Raw genomic sequence first — 22,900 nt, 5'->3', positions numbered from 1 at the left:
ATTCTGGGGCCTGTGTATAATATATTCTGGGGCCTGTGTATAATATATTCTGGGGGCACTGTGTACAATATATTCTGGGGGTCTGTGTATATTATAATATATTCTGGGGGTCTGTGTATATAATAATATATTCTGGGGGCTCTGTGTATATTATAATATATTCTGGGGGTCTGTGTATAATATAATATATTCTGGGGGTCTGTGTATATTATAATATATTCTGGGGGCTCTGTGTATATTATAATATATTCTGGGGGTCTGTGTATAATATAATATATTCTGGGGGTCTGTGTATATTATAATATATTCTGGGGGTCTGTGTATATAATAATATATTCTGGGGGCCTGTGTATATTATAATATATTCTGGGGGTCTGTGTATAATATAATATATTCTGGGGGCCTGTGTATAATATAATATATTCTGGGGGCTCTGTGTATATTATAATATATTCTGGGGGCTCTGTGTATATTATAATATATTCTGGGGGCTCTGTGTATATTATAATATATTCTGGGGGTCTGTGTATATTATAATATATTCTGGGGGCCTGTGTATAATATATTCTGGGGGCCTGTGTATAATATATTCTGGGGGCCTGTGTATATTATAATATATTCTGGGGGTCTGTGTATATTATAATATATTCTGGGGGCCTGTGTATATTATAATATATTCTGGGGGCTCTGTGTATATTATAATATATTCTGGGGGCTCTGTGTATATTATAATATATTCTGGGGGCACTGTGTATATTATAATATATTCTGGGGTCTCTGTGTATAATATAATATATTCTGGGGGTCTGTGTATATTATAATATATTCTGGGGTCTCTGTGTATATTATAATATATTCTGGGGGCTCTGTGTATATTATAATATATTCAGGGGCTCTGTGTATATTATAATATATTCTGGGGCTCTGTATATATTATAATATATTCTGGGGGCTCTGTGTATATTATAATATATTCTGGGGGTCTGTGTATATTATAATATATTCTGGGGGCTCTGTGTATGTTATAATATATTCTGGGGGCCTGTGTATATTATAATATATTCTGGGGTCTCTGTGTATATTATAATATATTCTGGGGGTACTGTGTATATTATAATATATTCTGGGGGTATGTGTATATTATAATATATTCTAGGGCACTGTGTATATTATAATATATTCTGGGGGCTCTGTGTATATTACAATATATTCTGGGGGCTCTGTGTATAATATAATATATTCTGGGGGCTCTGTGTATAATATAATATATTCTGGGGGTCTGTGTATATTATAATATATTCTGGGGGTCTGTGTATATTATAATATATTCTGGGGGCTCTGTGTATATTATAATATATTCTGGGGGTATGTGTATATTATAATATATTCTAGGGCACTGTGTATATTATAATATATTCTGGGGTCTCTGTGTATATTATAATATATTCTGGGGTCTCTGTGTATATTATAATATATTCTGGGGGTCTGTGTATAATATAATATATTCTGGGGCTCTGTGTATATTATAATATATTCTGGGGGCACTGTGTATATTATAATATATTCTGGGGTCTCTGTGTATATTATAATATATTCTGGGGCTCTGTGTATATTATAATATATTCTGGGGGCTCTGTGTATATTATAATATATTCTGGGGGCTCTGTGTATAATATAATATATTCTGGGGCTCTGTGTATATTATAATATATTCTGGGGTCCTGTGTATATTATAATATATTCTGGGGGCTCTGTGTATATTATAATATATTCTGGGGGTCTGTGTATATTATAATATATTCTGGGGGCTCTGTGTATATTACAATATATTCTGGGGCTCTGTGTATATTATAATATATTCCGGGGACTCTGTGTATATTATAATATATTCTGGGGGCTCTGTGTATATTATAATATATTCTGGGGGCTCTGTGTATATTATAATATATTCTGGGGTCTCTGTGTATAATATAATATATTCTGGGGGCTCTGTGTATATTATAATATATTCTGGGGGCTCTGTGTATAATATAATATATTCTGGGGGCTCTGTGTATATTATAATATATTCTGGGGGCTCTGTGTATATTATAATATATTCTGGGGGCTCTGTGTATATTATAATATATTCTGGGGGCTCTGTGTATATTATAATATATTCTGGGGGCCTGTGTATATTATAATATATTCTGGGGGTCTGTGTATATTATAATATATTCTGGGGACACTGTGTATATTATATTATATTCTGGGGGCTCTGTGTATATCATAATATATTCTGGGGGTATGTGTATATTATAATATATTCTGGGGGCACTGTGTATATTATAATATATTCTGGGGGTCTGTGTATATTATAATATATTCTGGGGTCCTGTGTATAATATTATATATTCTGGGGGTCTGTGTAAATTATAATATATTCTGGGGGTTTTGTGTATAATATAATATATTCTGGGGGCCTGTGTATAATATAATATATTCTGGGGGTCTTTGTATATTATAATATATTCTGGGGGTCTGTGTATAATATTATATATTCTGGGGGTACTGTGTATAATATAATATATTCTGGGGGCCTGTGTATATTATAATATATTCTGGGGGCACTGTGTATAATATAATATATTCTGGGGGTCTGTGCATATTATAATATATTCTGGGGGTACTGTGTATAATATAATATATTCTGGGGGCCTGTGTATATTATAATATATTCTGGGGGCCTGTGTATAATATAATATATTCTGGGGGTCTGTGTATATTATAATATATTCTGGGGGTCTGTGTATAATATAATATATTCTGGGGGCCTGTGTATATTATATTATATTCTGGGGGCTCTGTGTATATTATAATATATTCTGGGGGCTCTGTGTATATTATAATATATTCTGGGGGCCTGTGTATAATATAATATATTCTGGGGGCCTGTGTATAATATATTCTGGGGGCCTGTGTATAATATAATATATTCTGGGGGTCTGTGTATATTATAATATATTCTGGGGGTATGTGTATAATATAATATATTCTGGGGGTCTGTGTATATTATAATATATTCCGGGGGCCTGTGTATAATATAATATATTCTGGGGGTCTGTGTATATTATAATATATTCTGGGGGTCTGTGTATAATATAATATATTCTGGGGGCCTGTGTATAATATAATATATTCTGGGGGCCTGTGTATAATATAATATATTCTGGGGGTCTGTGTATAATATAATATATTCTGGGGGTCTGTGTATATTATAATATATTCTGGGGTCTCTGTGTATAATATAATATATTCTGGGGGTACTGTGTATAATATAATATATTCTGGGGTCTCTGTGTATATTATAATATATTCTGGGGGTCTGTGTATAATATAATATATTCTGGGCCTCTGTGTATAATATAATATATTCTGGGGTCTCTGTGTATATTATAATATATTCTGGGGGTCTGTGTATAATATAATATATTCTGGGGGTACTGTGTATAATATAATATATTCTGGGGTCTCTGTGTATATTATAATTAGAGATGAGCGAGCACTAAAATGCTCGGGTGCTCGTTACTCGAGCCGAACATTTCCTGATGTTCGAGTGCTCGTTTCGAGTAACGAGCCCCATTGAAGTCAATGGGAGACTCGAGCATTTTTCAAAGGGACCATGGTTCGGGAATAAAATGTGTTAATTAATTTAAAAAGAATGTCTTCTGATAAGTTAGCAGATGTATGCAAACATCTGCAATCTATTCTTCACTGTTCCGCGCGTATATTATCTCCCGACAAGTTATCAGATGTGAAGAACAGTGAAGAATAGAATAAAAACAGTGAACACAGGATCATTTAAGTGAAAAACACAGTGAAGAATAGATTGCAGATGTTCGGCACATCTGCTTACTTGTCGGGAGATACGCTGTCTCCGTGCCCCGCTGTCTCCATGCCCCGCTGTCTCCGTGCCCCGCTGTCTCCGTGCCCCACTGTCTCCGTGCCCCGCTGTCTCTGTGCCCCGCTGTTTCCGTGCCCAGCTGTTTCCGTGCCCCGCTCTCTCCGTGCCCCGCTCTCTCCGTGCCCCGCTCTCTCTGTGCCCCGCTGTCTCTGTGCCCCGCTGTCTCCGTGCCCAGCTGTTTCCGTGCCCCGCTGTCTCCGTGCCCAGCTGTTTCCGTGCCCAGCTCTCTCCGTGCCCCGCTCTCTCCGTGCCCCGCTCTCTCCGTGCCCCGCTGTCTCTGTGCCCCGCTGTCTCCGTGCCCAGCTGTTTCCGTGCCCCGCTGTCTCCGTGCCCAGCTGTTTCCGTGCCCAGCTCTCTCCGTGCCCCGCTCTCTCCGTGCCCCGCTCTCTCCGTGCCCCGCTGTCTCTGTGCCCCGCTGTCTCCGTGCCCAGCTGTTTCCGTGCCCCGCTGTCTCCGTGCCCAGCTGTTTCCGTGCCCAGCTCTCTCCGTGCCCCGCTCTCTCCGTGCCCCGCTCTCTCCGTGCCCAGCTGTCTCCGTGCCCCGCTCTCTCCGTGCCCCGCTCTCTCCGTGCCCCGCTGTCTCCGTGCCCCGATGTCTCCGTGCCCCGCTGTCTCTGTGCCCCGCTGTCTCTGTGCCCCGCTGTCTCTGTGCCCCGCTGTCTCCGTGCCCCGATGTCTCCGTGCCGCTCCGTGCCGCTGCCTGATGTCTCCGTGCTGCCGCTGCCCCATGTCTTCGTGCTGCTCCCCGGTGTCTCTGTGCTGCTCCCCGGTGTCTCTGTGCTGTTGTGCAATGTGTTCTTCACACATATATATTGTTCTTCACATACTATTTTGTTCGCACGGTTCCGCGCGTATCTTCCGACAAGTAAGCAGATGTGCCGAACATCTGTAATCTATTCTTCACTGTGTTCTTTACTGTGTTTTTCACTTAAATGATCCTGTGTTCACTGTTTTTATTCTATTCTTCATTGTTCTTCACTGTGTTTTTTTAATTAAATGCTCGATCTCGAGCAGGGGAAATACTCGTCCGAGCAACGAGCCGTCTCGAGTACCTTAATGCTCGAACGAGCATCAAGCTCGGACGAGCATGTTCGCTCATCTCTAATTATAATATATTCTGGGGGTCTGTGTATATTATAATATATTCTGGGGGTCTGTGTATAATATAATATATTCTGGGGGCCTGTGTATATAATAATATATTCTGGGGGTCTGTGTATATAATAATATATTCTGGGGGCCTGTGTATAATATAATATATTCTGGGGGCCTGTGTATAATATAATATATTCTGGGGGCTCTGTGTATATTATAATATATTCTGGGGGCTCTGTGTATAATATAATATATTCTGGGGCCTGTGTATAATATAATATATTCTGGGGGCTCTGTGTATATTATAATATATTCTGGGGGCCTGTGTATATTATAATATATTCGGGGGGTCTGTGTATATTATAATATATTCTGGGGGTCTGTGTATATTATAATATATTCTGGGGGCCTGTGTATAATATAATATATTCTGGGGGCCTGTGTATAATATAATATATTCTGGGGGCCTGTGTATAATATAATATATTCTGGGGGCCTGTGTATATTATAATATATTCTGGGGGCCTGTGTATATTATAATATATTCTGGGGGCCTGTGTATAATATAATATATTCTGGGGGCCTATGTATATTATAATATATTCTGGGGGCCTGTGTATATTATAATATATTCTGGGGGTCTGTGTATATTATAATATATTCTGGGGGTCTGTGTATATTATAATATATTCTGGGGGCCTGTGTATAGTATATTCTGGGGGCCTGTGTATAATATAATATATTCTGGGGGTCTGTGTATAATATAATATATTCTGGGGGCCTGTGTATAGTATAATATATTCTGGGGGTCTGTCTATATTATAATATATTCTGGGGGTCTGTGTATATTATAATATATTCTGGGGGTCTGTGTATATTATAATATATTCTGGGGGCCTGTGTATAATATAATATATTCTGGGCCTCTGTGTATAATATAATATATTCTGGGGTCTCTGTGTATAATATAATATATTCTGGGCCTCTGTGTATAATATAATATATTCTGGGCCTCTGTGTATAATATAATATATTCTGGGGTCTCTGTGTATATTATAATATATTCTGGGGCCTGTGTATAATATATTCTGGGGGCACTGTGTATAATATATTCTGGGGGTCTGTGTATATTATAATATATTCTGGGGCCTGTGTATAATATATTCTGGGGGTCTGCGTATAATATATTCTGGGGGCCTGTGTATATTATATTATATTCTGGGGGCTCTGTGTATAATATAATATATTCTGGGGTCTCTGTGTATATTATAATATATTCTGGGGGCCTGTGTATAATATATTCTGGGGGTTCTGTGTATAATATAATATATTCTGGGGGCCTGTGTATAATATATTCTGGGGGCACTGTGTACAATATATTCTGGGGGTCTGTGTATATTATAATATATTCTGGGGCTCTGTGTATATTATAATATATTCTGGGGGTCTGTGTATATTATAATATATTCTGGGGGTCTGTGTATATTATAATATATTCTGGGGGTCTGTGTATAATATAATATATTCTGGGGGCCTGTGTATAATATAATATATTCTGGGCCTCTGTGTATAATATAATATATTCTGGGCCTCTGTGTATAATATAATATATTCTGGGCCTCTGTGTATAATATTATATATTCTGGGGTCTCTGTGTATATTATAATATATTCTGGGGCCTGTGTATAATATATTCTGGGGGCACTGTGTATAATATATTCTGGGGCCTGTGTATAATATATTCTGGGGCCTGTGTATAATATATTCTGGGGCCTGTGTATAATATATTCTGGGGGCTCTGTGTATAATATAATATATTCTGGGCCTCTGTGTATATTATAATATATTCTGGGGGTCTGTGTATATTATAATATATTCTGGGGGCCTGTGTATAATATAATATATTCTGGGGGTCTGTGTATAATATAATATATTCTGGGCCTCTGTGTATATTATAATATATTCTGGGGGTCTGTGTATATTATAATATATTCTGGGGGCCTGTGTATAATATAATATATTCTGGGGGCCTGTGTATAATATAATATATTCTGGGCCTCTGTGTATAATATAATATATTCTGGGCCTCTGTGTATAATATAATATATTCTGGGGTCTCTGTGTATATTATAATATATTCTGGGGCCTGTGTATAATATATTCTGGGGCCTGTGTATAATATATTCTGGGGGCCTGTGTATAATATATTCTGGGGCCTGTGTATAATATATTCTGGGGCCTGTGTATAATATATTCTGGGGCCTGTGTATAATATATTCTGGGGGCTCTGTGTATAATATAATATATTCTGGGCCTCTGTGTATATTATAATATATTCTGGGGGTCTGTGTATATTATAATATATTCTGGGGGCCTGTGTATAATATAATATATTCTGGGCCTCTGTGTATAATATAATATATTCTGGGGTCTCTGTGTATATTATAATATATTCTGGGGCCTGTGTATAATATATTCTGGGGCCTGTGTATAATATATTCTGGGGGCCTGTGTATAATATATTCTGGGGGTCTGTGTATATTATAATATATTCTGGGGCCTGTGTATAATATATTCTGGGGGCACTGTGTATATTATAATATATTCTGGGGGTCTGTGTATATTATAATATATTCTGGGGTCTCTGTGTATATTATAATATATTCTGGGTCTCTGTGTATATTATAATATATTCTGGGGGTCTGTGTATATTATAATATATTCTGGGGGTCTGTGTATATTATATTATATTCTGGGGGCCTGTGTATAATATAATATATTCTGGGGGTCTGTGTATAATATAATATATTCTGGGGGCCTGTGTATAGTATATTCTGGGGGTCAGTAAATGTAATTATTAATCCTGGGGTGGATGATATCAGGAGTCTGGCCACCTTTTGAACCTGTTGGATAAATGTGTTATTATGTGACTATTGTAATATAACTATATTATTATTATTATGAGCCTATTATGCTCCAGCTGTCTATTATTCTGTGTCTTGGCGGTTCCTGATATGAGATGCCGCACTGTGTGCACTGCAGCCTCTTCCCCACTGTGAGGTGAGGCCCGGGGCCGCCGCCTCAGTCTCCTCACACAGAGCCGCGGTGGGCGGGGCCTGGAGTGACGTCACGTCGCAGCTTACGTCCGGTGTCGTCACATCCGGGACCTTTCTCTCGGCGCCGCTCTCTTTGGCGCTTCGTCTCGGTCGCCGCTGCGCTGGAGGACGCCGCTTCCGGGTGGGTTACCGGGGGCAGAGGCCGCTATCTGCTCGGATGACCGTGTCCCCGGCGTGTGGCGCCGCAGTGGCCGGGGTCCGGGCGGTATATAACCCTGTACAGGGCGCTCCGAATCCGGGCGCTGCGTCCGCCCACATAAAGAGCGGGGAGCGCGGCCCGGACTAGCGGCGGGGGGTACGGGGAGGAGGACGCGGGCGCGGAGGAGGCCCAGGTACAGGGGATGGAGGGAGGGGGCCCCGCAGCTGCACGACGGGACATGTGGCGGGAGGGAGGAGGGAGATGCGGCTGTGCCAGAGCTGCAGAGCCGGAGCATTGTGTCCGGGGGAGGCGGCAAATGTCTGCAATCCCCAAACTACAAGGGTCCTTCCACCTCATACATATATATACATCTATATCATTATATTATATTATGCCCCCCATCATTATTATACTGCACCCCCAGAACTACATGGAAAACTCCAGAACATTAGTACAGACACCCAGTGGTGAGGGGTGGTACTGCACCACAGCAATACACAGAAGTGCGGAACAGTGAGTGCAGCTCTGGGGTATAATACAGGATGTAACTCAGGATCAGTACAGGATAAGTAATGTCATGTATGTACACAGTGACTGCACCAGCAGCAGAATAGTGAGTGCAGCTCTGGGGTATAATACAGGATGTAACTCAGGATCAGTACAGGATAAGTAATGTCATGTATGTACACTATGACTACACCAGATGCAGAATAGTGAGTGCAGCTCTGGAGTATAATACAGGATGTAACTCAGGATCAGTACAGGATAAGTAATGTCATGTATGTACACAGTGACTGCACCAGCAGCAGAATAGTGAGTGCAGCTCTGGGGTATAATACAGGATGTAACTCAGGATCAGTACAGGATAAGTAATGTCATGTATGTACACAGTGACTGCACCAGCAGCAGAATAGTGAGTGCAGCTCTGGGGTATAATACAGGATGTAACTCAGGATCAGTACAGGATTAGTAATGTCATGTATGTACACAGTGACTGCACCAGCAGCAGAATAGTGAGTGCAGCTCTGGGGTATAATACAGGATGTAACTCAGGATCAGTACAGGATAAGTAATGTCATGTATGTACACAGTGACTGCACCAGCAGCAGAATAGCGAGTGCAGCTCTGGAGTATAATACAGGATGTAACTCAGGATCAGTACAGGATAAGTAATGTCATGTATGTACACAGTGACTGCACCAGCAGCAGAATAGTGAGTGCAGCTCTGGGGTATAATACAGGATGTAACTCAGGATCAGTACAGGATAAGTAATGTCATGTGTGTACACAGTGACTGCACCAGCAGCAGAATAGTGAGTGCAGCTCTGGAGTATAATACAGGATGTAACTCAGGATCAGTACAGGATAAGTAATGTCATGTATGTACACAGTGACTGCACCAGCAGCAGAATAGTGAGTGCAGCTCTGGGGAATAATACAGGATGTAACTCAGGATCAGTACAGGATAAGTAATGTCATGTGTGTACACAGTGACTGCACCAGCAGCAGAATAGTGAGTGCAGCTCTGGAATATAATACAGGATGTAACTCAGGATCAGTACAGGATAAGTAATGTCATGTATGTACACAGTGACTGCACCAGCAGCAGAATAGTGAGTGCAGCTCTGGGGTATAATACAGGATGTAACTCAGGATCAGTACAGGATTAGTAATGTCATGTATGTACACAGTGACTGCACCACCAGCAGAATAGTGAGTGCAGCTCTGGGGTATAATACAGGATGTAACTCAGGATCAGTACAGGATAAGTAATGTCATGTATGTACACAGTGACTGCACCAGCAGCAGAATAGTGAGTGCAGCTCTGGAGTATAATACAGGATGTAACTCAGGATCAGTACAGGATAAGTAATGTCATGTATGTACACAGTGACTGCACCAGCAGCAGAATAGTGAGTGCAGCTCTGGAATATAATACAGGATGTAACTCGGGATCAGTACAGGATAAGTAATGTCATGTATGTACACAGTGACTGCACCAGCAGCAGAATAGTGAGTGCCGCTCTGGGGTACAATACAGGATGTAACTCAGGATCAGTACAGGATAAGTAATGTCATGTATGTACACAGAGACTGCACCACCAGCAGAATAGTGAGTGCAGCTCTGGGGTATAATACAGCATGTAACTGAGGGTCAGTACAGGATAAGTAATGTCATGTATGTACACAGTGACTGCACCAGCAGCAGAATAGTGAGTGCAGCTCTGGAATATAATACAGGATGTAACTCAGGATCAGTACAGGATAAGTAATGTCATGTATGTACACAGTGACTGCACCACCAGCAGAATAGTGAGTGCAGCTCTGGGGTATAATACAGGATGTAACTCAGGATCAGTACAGGATAAGTAATGTCATGTATGTACACAGTGACTGCACCAGCAGCAGAATAGTGAGTGCAGCTCTGGGGTATAATACAGGATGTAACTCAGGATCAGTACAGGATAAGTAATGTCATGTGTGTACACAGTGACTGCACCAGCAGCAGAATAGTGAGTGCAGCTCTGGAGTATAATACAGGATGTAACTCAGGATCAGTACAGGATAAGTAATGTCATGTATGTACACAGTGACTGCACCAGCAGCAGAATAGTGAGTGCAGCTCTGGGGAATAATACAGGATGTAACTCAGGATCAGTACAGGATAAGTAATGTCATGTGTGTACACAGTGACTGCACCAGCAGCAGAATAGTGAGTGCAGCTCTGGAATATAATACAGGATGTAACTCAGGATCAGTACAGGATAAGTAATGTCATGTATGTACACAGTGACTGCACCACCAGCAGAATAGTGAGTGCAGCTCTGGGGTATAATACAGGATGTAACTCAGGATCAGTACAGGATAAGTAATGTCATGTATGTACACAGTGACTGCACCAGCAGCAGAATAGTGAGTGCAGCTCTGGAGTATAATACAGGATGTAACTCAGGATCAGTACAGGATAAGTAATGTCATGTATGTACACAGTGACTGCACCAGCAGCAGAATAGTGAGTGCAGCTCTGGGGTATAATACAGGATGTAACTCAGGATCAGTACAGGATAAGTAATGTCATGTATGTACACAGTGACTGCACCAGCAGCAGAATAGTGAGTGCAGCTCTGGAATATAATACAGGATGTAACTCGGGATCAGTACAGGATAAGTAATGTCATGTATGTACACAGTGACTGCACCAGCAGCAGAATAGTGAGTGCCGCTCTGGGGTACAATACAGGATGTAACTCAGGATCAGTACAGGATAAGTAATGTCATGTATGTACACAGTGACTGCACCACCAGCAGAATAGTGAGTGCAGCTCTGGGGTATAATACAGCATGTAACTGAGGGTCAGTACAGGATAAGTAATGTCATGTATGTACACAGTGACTGCACCAGCAGCAGAATAGTGAGTGCAGCTCTGGGGTATAATACAGGATGTAACTCAGGATCAGTACAGGATAAGTAATGTCATGTATGTACACAGTGACTGCACCAGCAGCAGAATAGTGAGTGCAGCTCTGGGGTATAATACAGGATGTAACTCAGGATCAGTACAGGATAAGTAATGTCATGTATGTACACAGTGACTGCCCCAGCAGCAGAATAGTGAGCGCAGCTCTGGAGTTACCTGAGCATGTTTGTTGCTATTGATGCCCCTCCCACTACATACGTGTATAGGCACATGTTGGATTGGTGTAATGATTTCCTGGTGACTCTTCTGTGTGTAGATATGGTGGATATGATATAACAGGGTCTCCTCTCCTCTTGCAGGAAGCCTCTGGTCTGATGCTGTAATCTCTATTGATCATTACTGGTTGATCCTGATTTCCTGGTAAGTTTAATTTTTTTGTTTCCCTCTTCTAATGTCTGTGAAGGTAGAGGAAGGTTCTGTGTGGGGTCCCCTGGAGGTTCTGGTTCTGCTCTCCTGTCTTTGGGTCTTCTCTATCAGTTTCTCCTACACTGGAGGAGCCGGCTGTGTCCTCTGTGGCAGCCGAGTCTCCTGCTCCTGGATCCCTAATAATCTGCCCTGTCCTGGAGGATCATCCAAGCAGTGGAGCTCAGACCCTCTGATCCTCTCTGCTGCTCCTTGACCGGGTTCTCTGATATTTTGGGTCTTGTCCTTCATAGAGATGATAGAATCCTGTGCTTCACCCCTTTAATGTTCAGCTTCATTCCAGAGTTCTAGGAATTGAGCTGTAAATTTTTCTGTAATCTCTATACAAATAATCTGTGTGCAGCCTAAACTCATGACCCCCGAGATTTACCCGCTTTTTTTTTTATGTGCAGAGAATAGAGAAGCAGCCGCCAGGAAGCAAAGCTGAAATCCACCGAAAATGGACGACAGTCTGTCAAATGTCGAAACAATTGACGTCTACATCGAGCCGGACCCGGAAGAGGAGGAGGAGGTGACAAGAAGGCGGGTGAAGAAGGCTCGGAGGGACGATGACTTTGTTCCCCCGGATGAGGATCAGGATGAGGAAAGTATTCATGATGATGAGGAGGACAGCGACTACTCGCCCCCCACACATGGAAGGAACCTGAGAAGACGTCGCCAGTATTACTGCTCCGAGTGTGAGAAGTGCTTCAAGCACAGCGCCTCCCTGGAGGCTCACCGCAAGATCCACAAAGCGGAGAAGAACAACTCCTGCGCCATCTGCAACGCCCGCTTCGTCTCCAGGGCCGACCTGATGCTGCACCGCAAGATTCACGAACCTGATCCAGAGCAACCTAATTTTCACCAACCCAATCTCCACCAACCGATACTTATTCAACCCAATCACAACCAACCTCAAATTATCCAACCTATTATTCACCAACCTATTATTACTCAGCCCAATATCATTCGCATTGACATTCCTGTGACCGTCAGAACCCCCAATGAGAACTCCAACTCAAGCGGCAGCAACAGCCCCCTGCTCCTCCTGGAAGACAAGCCTCATCAGTGCAACTACTGTGAGAAGAGGTTCCGAGACAAGTCCATTCTGGAAGCCCACCAAAGAATCCACACTGGAAAACTTGCCTATCCATGTCCGCTGTGTGAGGAGAGCTTCTCCAAGCCGGCCCTGCTGGCGGCTCATAGCAACATCCATCGAGAAGGGAAACCCTACCACTGCGACCAGTGCGAGAAGAAGTTCAATGACCAGTCTCTTCTCGTCGCTCACAAGAGAACCCACACTGGGGAGAAGCCTCAAAAGTGCAACCATTGCAACAAGTGGTTCCCCAACCGTAGCAGCCTGGAAGCTCATGGAGAATGCCACCTGAAGCCCAAGCCTTACAAGTGCCGACACTGCGAGAAGAGCTTCAACGACAAGGCCTTGCTCATCACTCACGAGGGAGTGCACACAGACACTAAGCCCTTCAAGTGCAACCAGTGCAGTGAGAGCTTCTTCCTGAAAACCCAACTGGTGGCCCACCAGGCCACCCACGCTCCCGACAAGCCCTTCCCCTGCAGCCAATGCGAGAGGAGCTTCAACAAGGAGGAGACCTTACTGGCGCACATCCGGGTGCACAACATGCAGAACGCAGAGAGGCCAAAGCCCTTCAACTAATCGCTTTTACGTTCTCAGTTTTTAATTTTCAAGCCGAGCCCTGTTACCCTTCCAGCGAGCCTTCCCAATGCCGGCAATATCCAACGTTTCTTATCTGCTTGTCCACTACGTTGTTCTGATGAAGGGGACGTCACACACGAAGAACATTGAATACCCATGTATCGTCACGCCAGGAGATGTCAGCCTTCTAAAGAGACACTCCCGGGGCTTGGAGACCGCTGCATGCCGATTGGTGAACATTTTGGACTTCCCCGATGTAGATAGTAGATATCATAGTAAGGGGCGGGGTTGGGGGGGTTTACTACTTTGGGTTTCAGTCAGGATACAAGAATCTGAAGTTGTAACTGAATGAGAGAGGAGTCTTCAGGTTGGAGAAGACGCAGCATTGGCACGGAGTGACCGCACGACCTCCCGGCTCGGAGCCGGCGCCTCTCCTGCAGTTGTATAATAGTTGCAGTTAGTTGGGATCTAGTTATGGGATGAACCGGATGTTCCTGCTTTTTTTTTTTTTTATGTTCAGGGAGGGGAAATCCAACATTTTCAGTCCATGTTATATGAGAGAATGTTCCGGCTTTCACTAAATTGTGTATATAATGAATCTACATTAAAGTTCTGGAGACAATGCTATGTGTAATAGGCTCTACAATAAAGTTACTCTAGTTGTTTTTTTATTACCCATTTTTTGGTGTTTTTTTTTTTTTCTTCATTCTTGTGTATTTGCCAGACGCAGACCTGTCACTTTATCATTGGGCGCTTACCCAGCATGCATTGCTGCCGGGTGTTGTGTTGAGGTTGGGTTTTTATATCCACATTGAAAACTGATTTAGGTTTTTCCAATCAAAAAATTGGATGTCCCTTTGACCTCCCTTTCCTGCTGTATTTCCACTCTTTCTCGTCTTCTATTACCCCAGCCCCCCTCCCCCATCACATCTATTCCCCCCCCCCCACACACACTTTTTATACCTCCCCGTATCTTCATTCCCCCGTCTGTTCTCCTCCCATCTTTGACCCCCCTGCCCCCCAGTATTCCTTATGCTCCATTTTCTATGTTGCCCCCTAATTCTTTGTTTGCGCCCCTCATCTTTCTATGTTGCTGCTTCTCTCTGATCTCCATTGTTGATGCTGATCCCGGGGGGGTGGGGGGGGAATGGGAAAGTAAATGGCACATTGCTGGATGTTGTAGCTCCAGGGGTCCACTAATAATTAGTATACATTAGACTAGAGAGTCTTGGGGTGAGTTCACACATCAGTTACTTCATTAGGTTCTTTGTTGCACGGGTTGGGGCGCATGCTGAGGGGCTTGTGATGTCTGTGCCCAGATGGGTGTCTAATCTACTTTCTGGCTTGTTGGGTGCCTCGCCCCGGGCCGCGTACGGGTGTCGCAGCCATAGACTGTTTGGAGGTTTATGGTTTGCACGTGAGAAGATACTTTTTCATGATGCTTTTCTTTTCAGAACAGAAGAATAGAAAATCAGTGGGTCCGTATTGTATCCACAACAGAAGCAGAGAGTATACGGACACCACAAACGCCTGTGTGAATGACAGAGAACCTGTAGTAGGGTCTGTAGAGCAGGTCTAACGAGAAGATCTGAGAGTGACCTGTGCCCGGGCCGGTAATCAGCTCAGGGGTCCCTCTAGTATTAGTGTTACATGAAATATTCTGCTATGATTGTCCCCTAGAGGTGAGTATGGAGATCAGCTCCAAGTCAGATGAGTAGAAAGATCTCTCCAACTTCACTAATATCCTCAGGGTATGAAATGTCCTTTCCAAAGTCATGTATAGATGAGCAGAGAAGAGTCATTTTTAGAGGCTAGCGCTTTTAATGTCTTGGGCACTGCACCTGAGCTTCAGCAACTGCAGGAATTGTATATTTATAATAACACCAGGAACAGGATTTGAGCATTGGAAGTGATGCTCCATCTCCAGCCTCTAAAAGTGTCTCATCTCTGGAAAAAAATCACTCTATTTGAATATTACTTTTGAGGCTTTTTTTTGTAAAAAGGTAAACGAGAGAGAAATATGTGAAAAATGTGAAAGACTGACGAGCCTGGCGCTTACAGTGTGTATTCTGTATATTATGTGTATATTAGTACTTAGATGAATAACGTGACTAAGAAGAGGGGGGGGGGGTGAATTAGTTGCTTCGTTTAACCCTTTGGGTCGGCGTCTTCATCAGGTCAATAAAAACAACTGTACAAGCGCAGAATAAAAATAAAACCAAATAAACCCAAACAGCAAAGTCCAGGCTCAATGTTAAAACAAGCAAAAGTTAATGTTTGCTAACAATTGTTCTATAGGGAGACAATAGCAGCTTCATAGATGTGTTACAGTTTATAATAAACAATGGATTATTCGGAGAGGAGCGATACAATAGGGAGCGCGGCAGAACATGGGGATCAACGGAATGACGAATAATAAACCCCGGGATGAAATTGTTGCTTTCCCTCGTTTCATGAAAGAAAAACCTCAAGGGTCACAGAAATAACTAGAATCTGACAAAAGTAAAAAATCAAATTTCTATGAAATTGAACAAATAAAAAGGCGACTTCGCTGCAACTGGATCTCAAAAGAAATGAAAACTCAAGAAACCGAAAAAAAGGGACTTGCGGCGTCCATTAATTATCATCACAGGGGTCTACAATCTTGTATTCAGTCAGTGGCTTGTATATAGGGTACAGCTGCTCCCTGGGCTGTATATAGGGTACAACTATCCCCTGGGCTGTATATAGGGCTACAGCTACTCCCTGGGCTGTATATAGGGCTACAGCTACTCCCTGGGCTGTATATAGGGCTACAGCTACTCCCTGGGCTGTATATAGGGCTACAGCTGCTCCCTGGGCTGTATATAGGGTACAGCTGCTCCCTGGGCTGTATATAGGGCTACAGCTACTCCCTGGGCTGTATATAGGGTACAGCTGCTCCCTGGGCTGTATATAGGGTACAACTATCCCCTGGGCTGTATATAGGGTACAGCTGCTCCCTGGGCTGTATATAGGGTACAACTATCCCCTGGGCTGTATATAGGGTACAGCTGCTCCCTGGGCTGTATATAGGGCTACAGCTACTCCCTGGGCTGTATATAGGGCTACAGCTACTCCCTGGGTTGTATATAGGGCTACAGCTACTCCCTGGGCTGTATATAGGGCTACAGCTACTCCCTGGGCTGGATATAGGGTACAGCTACTCATTGTGCTGTATATAGGGCTACAGCTACTCCCTGGGCTGTATATAGGGCTACAGCTACTCCCTGGGCTGTATATAGGGTACAGCTACTCCCTGGGCTGTATATAGAGTACAGCTACCCCCTGGGCTGTATATAGGTACAGCTACTCCCTGGGATGTATAGAGGGATACAGCTACCGCCTGGGCTGTATATAGGGCTACAGCTACTTCCTAGGCTGTATATAGGGTACAGATACTCCCTGTGCTGTATATAGGACTAGTTCTACTACATGGGCTGTATATAGGGCTATAGCTACTCTTTGTGCTGTATATTGGGTACAGCTATTGCCTGGGCTGTATATAGGGCTAAAGCTACTCCCTGGGCTGTATATAGGGTACATATCCTCCATGGGCTGTATATAGGGTACAGCTCCTCACTGTGCTGTATATAGGGCTACAGCTCCTCACTGGGTTGTATATATTGTACAGCTACTCAATGTGCTCTATATATGATACAGCTACTCCCTGGGCTGTATTAAAGGTACATCTATTCCCTAGGCTGTATATAGGGCTACAGCTACTCCCTGGGCTGTATATAGGGCTACAGCTACTCCCTGGGCTGTATATAGGGCTACAGCTACCCCCTGGGCTGTATATAGAGTACAGCTACCCCCTGGGCTGTATATAGGGTACAGCTGCTCCCTGGGATGTATATAGGGCTACAGCTACTCCCTGGGCTGTATATAGGGCTACAGCTACTCCCTGGGCTGTATATAGGGCTACAGCTACTCCCTGGGCTGTATATAGGGTACAGCTACTCCCTGGGCTGTATATAGGGTACAGCTGCTCCCTGGGATGTATAGAGGGATACAGCTACCGCCTTGGCTGTATATAGGGTACAGCTACCCCCTGGGCTGTATATAGGGTACAGCTGCTCCCTGGGATGTATAGAGGGATACAGCTACCGCCTGGGCTGTATATAGGGCTACAGCTACCCCCTGGGCTGTATATAGGGTACAGCTACTCCCTGGGATGTATATAGGGTACAGCTCCTCACTGTGCTGTATATAGGGCTACAGCTCCTCACTGGGTTGTATATATTGTACAGCTACTCAATGTGCTCTATATATGATACAGCTACTCCCTGGGCTGTATTTAAGGTACATCTATTCCCTAGGCTGTATATAGGGCTACAGCTACTCCCTGGGCTGTATATAGGGCTACAGCTACTCCCTGGGCTGTATATAGGGCTACAGCTACCCCCTGGGCTGTATATAGAGTACAGCTACCCCCTGGGCTGTATATAGGGTACAGCTGCTCCCTGGGCTGTATATAGGGCTACAGCTACTCCCTGGGCTGTATATAGAGTACAGCTACCCCCTGGGCTGTATATAGGGTACAGCTGCTCCCTGGGATGTATAGAGCGATACAGCTACCGCCTGGGCTGTATATAGGGTACAGCTACTCCCTGGGCTGTATATAGGGTACAGCTGCTCCCTGGGATGTATAGAGGGATACAGCTACCGCCTGGGCTGTATATAGGGTACAGCTACCCCCTGGGCTGTATATAGGGTACAGCTGCTCCCTGGGATGTATAGAGGGATACAGCTACCGCCTGGGCTGTATATAGGGCTACAGCTACCCCCTGGGCTGTATATAGGGTACAGCTACACCCTGGGCTGTATATAGGGCTACAGCTACCCCCTGGGCTGTATATAGGGTACAGCTACTCCCTGGGATGTATAGAGGGATACAGTTACCGCCTGGGCTGTATATAGGGCTACAGCTACTTCCTAGGCTGTATATAGGGTACAGATACTCCCTGTGCTGTATATAGGACTAGATCTACTACATGGGCTGTATATAGGGCTATAGCTACTCTTTGTGCTGTATATTGGGCACAGCTATTGCCTGGGCTGTAAATAGGGCTAAAGCTACTCCCAGGGCTGTATATAGGGTACATATCCTTCATGTGCTGTATATAGGGTACAGCTCCTCACTGTGCTGTATATAGGGCTACAGCTCCTCACTGGGTTGTATATATTGAACAGCTACTCAATGTGCTCTATATATGATACAGCTACTCCCTGGGCTGTATAAAAGGTACATCTATTCCCTAGGCTGTATATAGGGCTACAGCTACTCCCTGGGCTGTATATAGGGCTACAGCTACCCCCTGGGCTGTATATAGGGTACAGCTACTCCCTGGGATGTATAGAGGGATACAGCTACTCCCTGGGCCAGTGGCGTAACTAGGAGAGGCTGGGCCCCATAGCAGATTTCTGCATGGGGCCCCCCCTTCCCCACCAAAAAAATAGACATATGTAGGCTGCATTCACATAAACGTGTACACGCCAGGCTAGAGCCTGGCAGGCACACATCAGACGCGCTGGGGAGGTGATCGCGGCTCACCCCTCCCCTCTCCATAGAGTATAGAGCCGCATGGTCATTCTTATGGCCACAGATCTCTGTTACGGCCACGGCTCGAAACAGTGAGTACTCGTTGTGCTCACCGTACCGAGCCGAGGCGCTATAGTCGCCTATGAGGGATGTATATCCGTCGGCAAATTGCAGCCAGATATACATCCCCCATACGTTCTTGTGAATTGCCCCTACACAGACATATTTCTACAATTACACGAATTTATACACTGATATATACACACCTTTATATACTTATATACACACACATAAAGTTCTACACGTGTATAGTTGCACCCATATACATACAAGTATACACACGCATTTATGCACTAATACAGAGTGTATACAAACTCACAGTATATACACTGACCATATATACACATGCAGTATAAAAAGACCAAATACACACATACTGCATATACATACAGAATATACACACATACAATAAATACACACATTCAGTATATACAGCATATACATACATACTATATGCACAGCATATACAAAAACACACATACATATACATATATTTATATATATATACACACAATAAATACAGCATTTGCATCTATGCATATATACATGCTATATTCATATATACACATATACACAGTATATTAATAAACACAGTATATACACATATACGCAATATACATATACACAGTATATACATATATATATATATATACACAATATACACAGTATATATATATACACAATATACACAGGATATACACACAATATACACAGGATATACATATACACACAATATACATATACACACCGATAAATACATATGTATTTACTTACCTTTTAGGATGTGTAGGTGACCACCCGGCCGTGGCGTCAGGCGGTTGTTCCGGCGGGTGTTCGGGCAGGAGGGGGGGGGGGTTATGGTTGTGCACTCGGGCGGGGGAGGGGGTGCGTTCGCTGGGGCGGGAGGGAGAGGGCGATGCGCTCGCTGGAGCGGGAGGGAGAGGGCGATGCGTTCGCTGGGGCGGGGGGCGTGGTCATCAACTGTGCCTCGCTATGCAGGGGGTAGGCGGGCCGCGGTTACCTGTGCCGGCGGACGGGGAAGGGACTGGGCGATCCAGGAGTGGAGGGTGGGCCAGGAGAGAGGTGGGCGGTAGCCGGAACACAGAGGGAGGGGCCCGGGGACACGATGTGCCAGGCACCTGGCAGTGCACTGCCAGACCACTTGGCAAAGCACTGACCACAGGGTCCGTGCATCCCCGGGCCCCTGAACCTCATGGGCCCCGTAGCAGCTGCTACGGCTGCTACGGCGGTAGTTACGCCACTGCCCTGGGCTGTATATAGGGTACAGCTACTCCCTGGGCTGTATATAGGGTACAGCTACTCCCTGGGCTGTATATAGGGTACAGCTACTCCCTGGGCTGTATATAGGGTACAGCTACCCCCTGGGCTGTATATAGGGTACAGCTACTCCCTGGGATGTATACAGGGATACAGCTACTCCCTGGGATGTATATAGGGCTACAGCTACTCCCTGGGCTGTATATAGGGTTCAGCTACTCACTGTGCTGTATACAAGGTACTGCTACTCCCTGAACTGTATATAAAGTACAGCTACTTCCTGCATTGTATATAGGGTACAGCTATTTTTTGTGCTGTATTTATGGTACAGCTAGTCACGGTGCCGTATATAGAGTACAGCTACTCGCTGTGCTGTATATAGGGTACAGCGACTCACTGTGCTGTATATAGGGTACAACTACCCTGTGGGCTGTCACCCCCTCTTCCTCATAGACTGTAAGCTCTTGTGTCACCCCCTCATCCTCATAGACTGTAAGCTCTTGTGTCACCCCTTTATCCTCATTGACTGTAAGCTCTTGTGTCACCCCCTCATCCTCATAGACTGTAAGCTCTTGTGTCACCCCCTCATCCTCATAGACTGTAATCTCTTGTGTCACCCCTTTATCCTCATAGACTGTAAGCTCTTGTGTCACCCCCTCATCCTCATAGACTGTAAGCTCTTGTGTCACCCCTTCATCCTCATAGACTGTAAGCTCTTGTGTCACCCCTTCATCCTCATAGACTGTAAGCTCTTGTGTCACCCCCTCATCCTCATAGACTGTAAGCTCTTGTGTCACCCCCTCATCCTCATAGACTGTAAGCTCTTGTGTCCCCCCTCATCCTCATAGACTAAGCTCTTGTGTCCTCCTCATTCTCATAGACTGTAAGCTCTTGTGTCACCCCCTCATCCTCATAGACTGTAAGCTCTTGTGTCACCCCCTCATCCTCATAGACTGTAAGCTCTTGTGTCCTCCCCTCATCCTCATAGACTGTAAGCTCTTGTGTCACCCCCTCATCCTCATAGACTGTAAGCTCTTGTGTCACCTCCTCATCCTCATAGACTGTAAGCTCTTGTGTCCCTCTCATCCTCATAGACTGTAAGCTCTCGTGTCACCTCCTCATCCTCATAGACTGTAAGCTTTTGTGTCACCCCCTCATCCTCATAGACTGTAAGCTCTTGTGTCCGCCCCTCATCCTCATAGACAGTAAGCTCTTGTGTCCGCCCCTCATCCTCATAGACTGTAAGCTCTTGTGTCACCCCCTCATCCTCATAGACTGTAAGCTCTTGTGTCACCCCCTCATCCTCATAGACTGTAATCTCTTGTGTCACCCCTTTATCCTCATAGACTGTAAGCTCTTGTGTCCCCCCTCATCCTCATAGACTGTAAGCTCTTGTGTCCCCCTCATCTTCATAGACTGTAAGCTCTTGTGTCCCCCCATCCTCATAGACTGTAAGCTCTTGTGTACCCCCCCTCATCCTCATAGACTGTAAGCTCTTTTGTCACCCCTAATCCTCATAGACTGTAAGCTCTTGTGTACCCCCCTCATTCTCATAGACTGTAAGCTCTTGTGTCACCTCTTCATCCTCTTAGACTGTAAGCTCCTGTGTCACCCCACATCCTCATAGACTGTAAGCTCTTGTGTCACCCCCTCATCCTCATAGACTGTAAGCTCTTCTGTCCCCCTCATCCTCATAGACTGTAAGCTCTTGTATCACCCCTCATCCTCATAGACTGTAAGCTCTTGTGTCACCACCTCATCCTCATAGACTGTAAGCTCTTGTGTCACCACCTCATCCTCATAGACTGTAAGCTCTTGTGTCACCCCCCTCATCCTCATAGACTGTAATCTCTTGTGTCACCCCTTCATCCTCATAGACTGTAAGCTCTTGTGTCACCCCCTCATCCTCATAGACTGTAAGCTCTTGTGTCACCCCTTCATCCTCATAGACTGTAAGCTCTTGTGTCACCCCTTCATCCTCAGACTGTAAGCTCTTGTGTCACCCCCTCATCCTCATAGACTGTAAGCTCTTGTGTCACCCCCTCATCCTCATAGACTGTAAGCTCTTGTGTCCCCCCTCATCCTCATAGACTAAGCTCTTGTGTCCTCCTCATTCTCATAGACTGTAAGCTCTTGTGTCACCCCCTCATC

At 44.3% G+C, this 22,900-nt stretch overlaps 1 protein-coding gene across 1 annotated transcript; it reads left to right on the top strand.

The window, feature by feature from the left end:
• Positions 1 to 8,136: 8,136 nt before the first annotated feature.
• On the top strand, positions 8,137 to 14,526 carry LOC140133848 (uncharacterized). Its single transcript, XM_072154490.1, has 3 exons — positions 8,137 to 8,274; positions 12,071 to 12,131; positions 12,587 to 14,526. The coding sequence occupies exon 3, from the start codon at positions 12,634 to 12,636 to the stop codon at positions 13,846 to 13,848; it is 1,215 nt and encodes a 404-aa protein (XP_072010591.1). The 5' UTR covers positions 8,137 to 8,274; positions 12,071 to 12,131; positions 12,587 to 12,633; the 3' UTR covers positions 13,849 to 14,526.
• The last annotated feature ends 8,374 nt before the right edge of the window (positions 14,527 to 22,900 follow it).

The sequence above is a fragment of the Engystomops pustulosus genome, chromosome 5 (assembly GCF_040894005.1).
Source record: "Engystomops pustulosus chromosome 5, aEngPut4.maternal, whole genome shotgun sequence".
NCBI lineage: Eukaryota > Metazoa > Chordata > Amphibia > Anura > Leptodactylidae > Engystomops > Engystomops pustulosus.
The sequence above is the reverse complement of the archived record's forward strand: the minus strand, read 5'-3'. Positions and strand labels throughout refer to the sequence as shown.

What these genes read in the sequence shown, in the direction of transcription:
- LOC140133848 (XM_072154490.1), top strand. Translation starts at nt 12,634, where the DNA reads ATGGACGACAGTCTGTCAAATGTCGAAACAATTGACGTCTACATCGAG.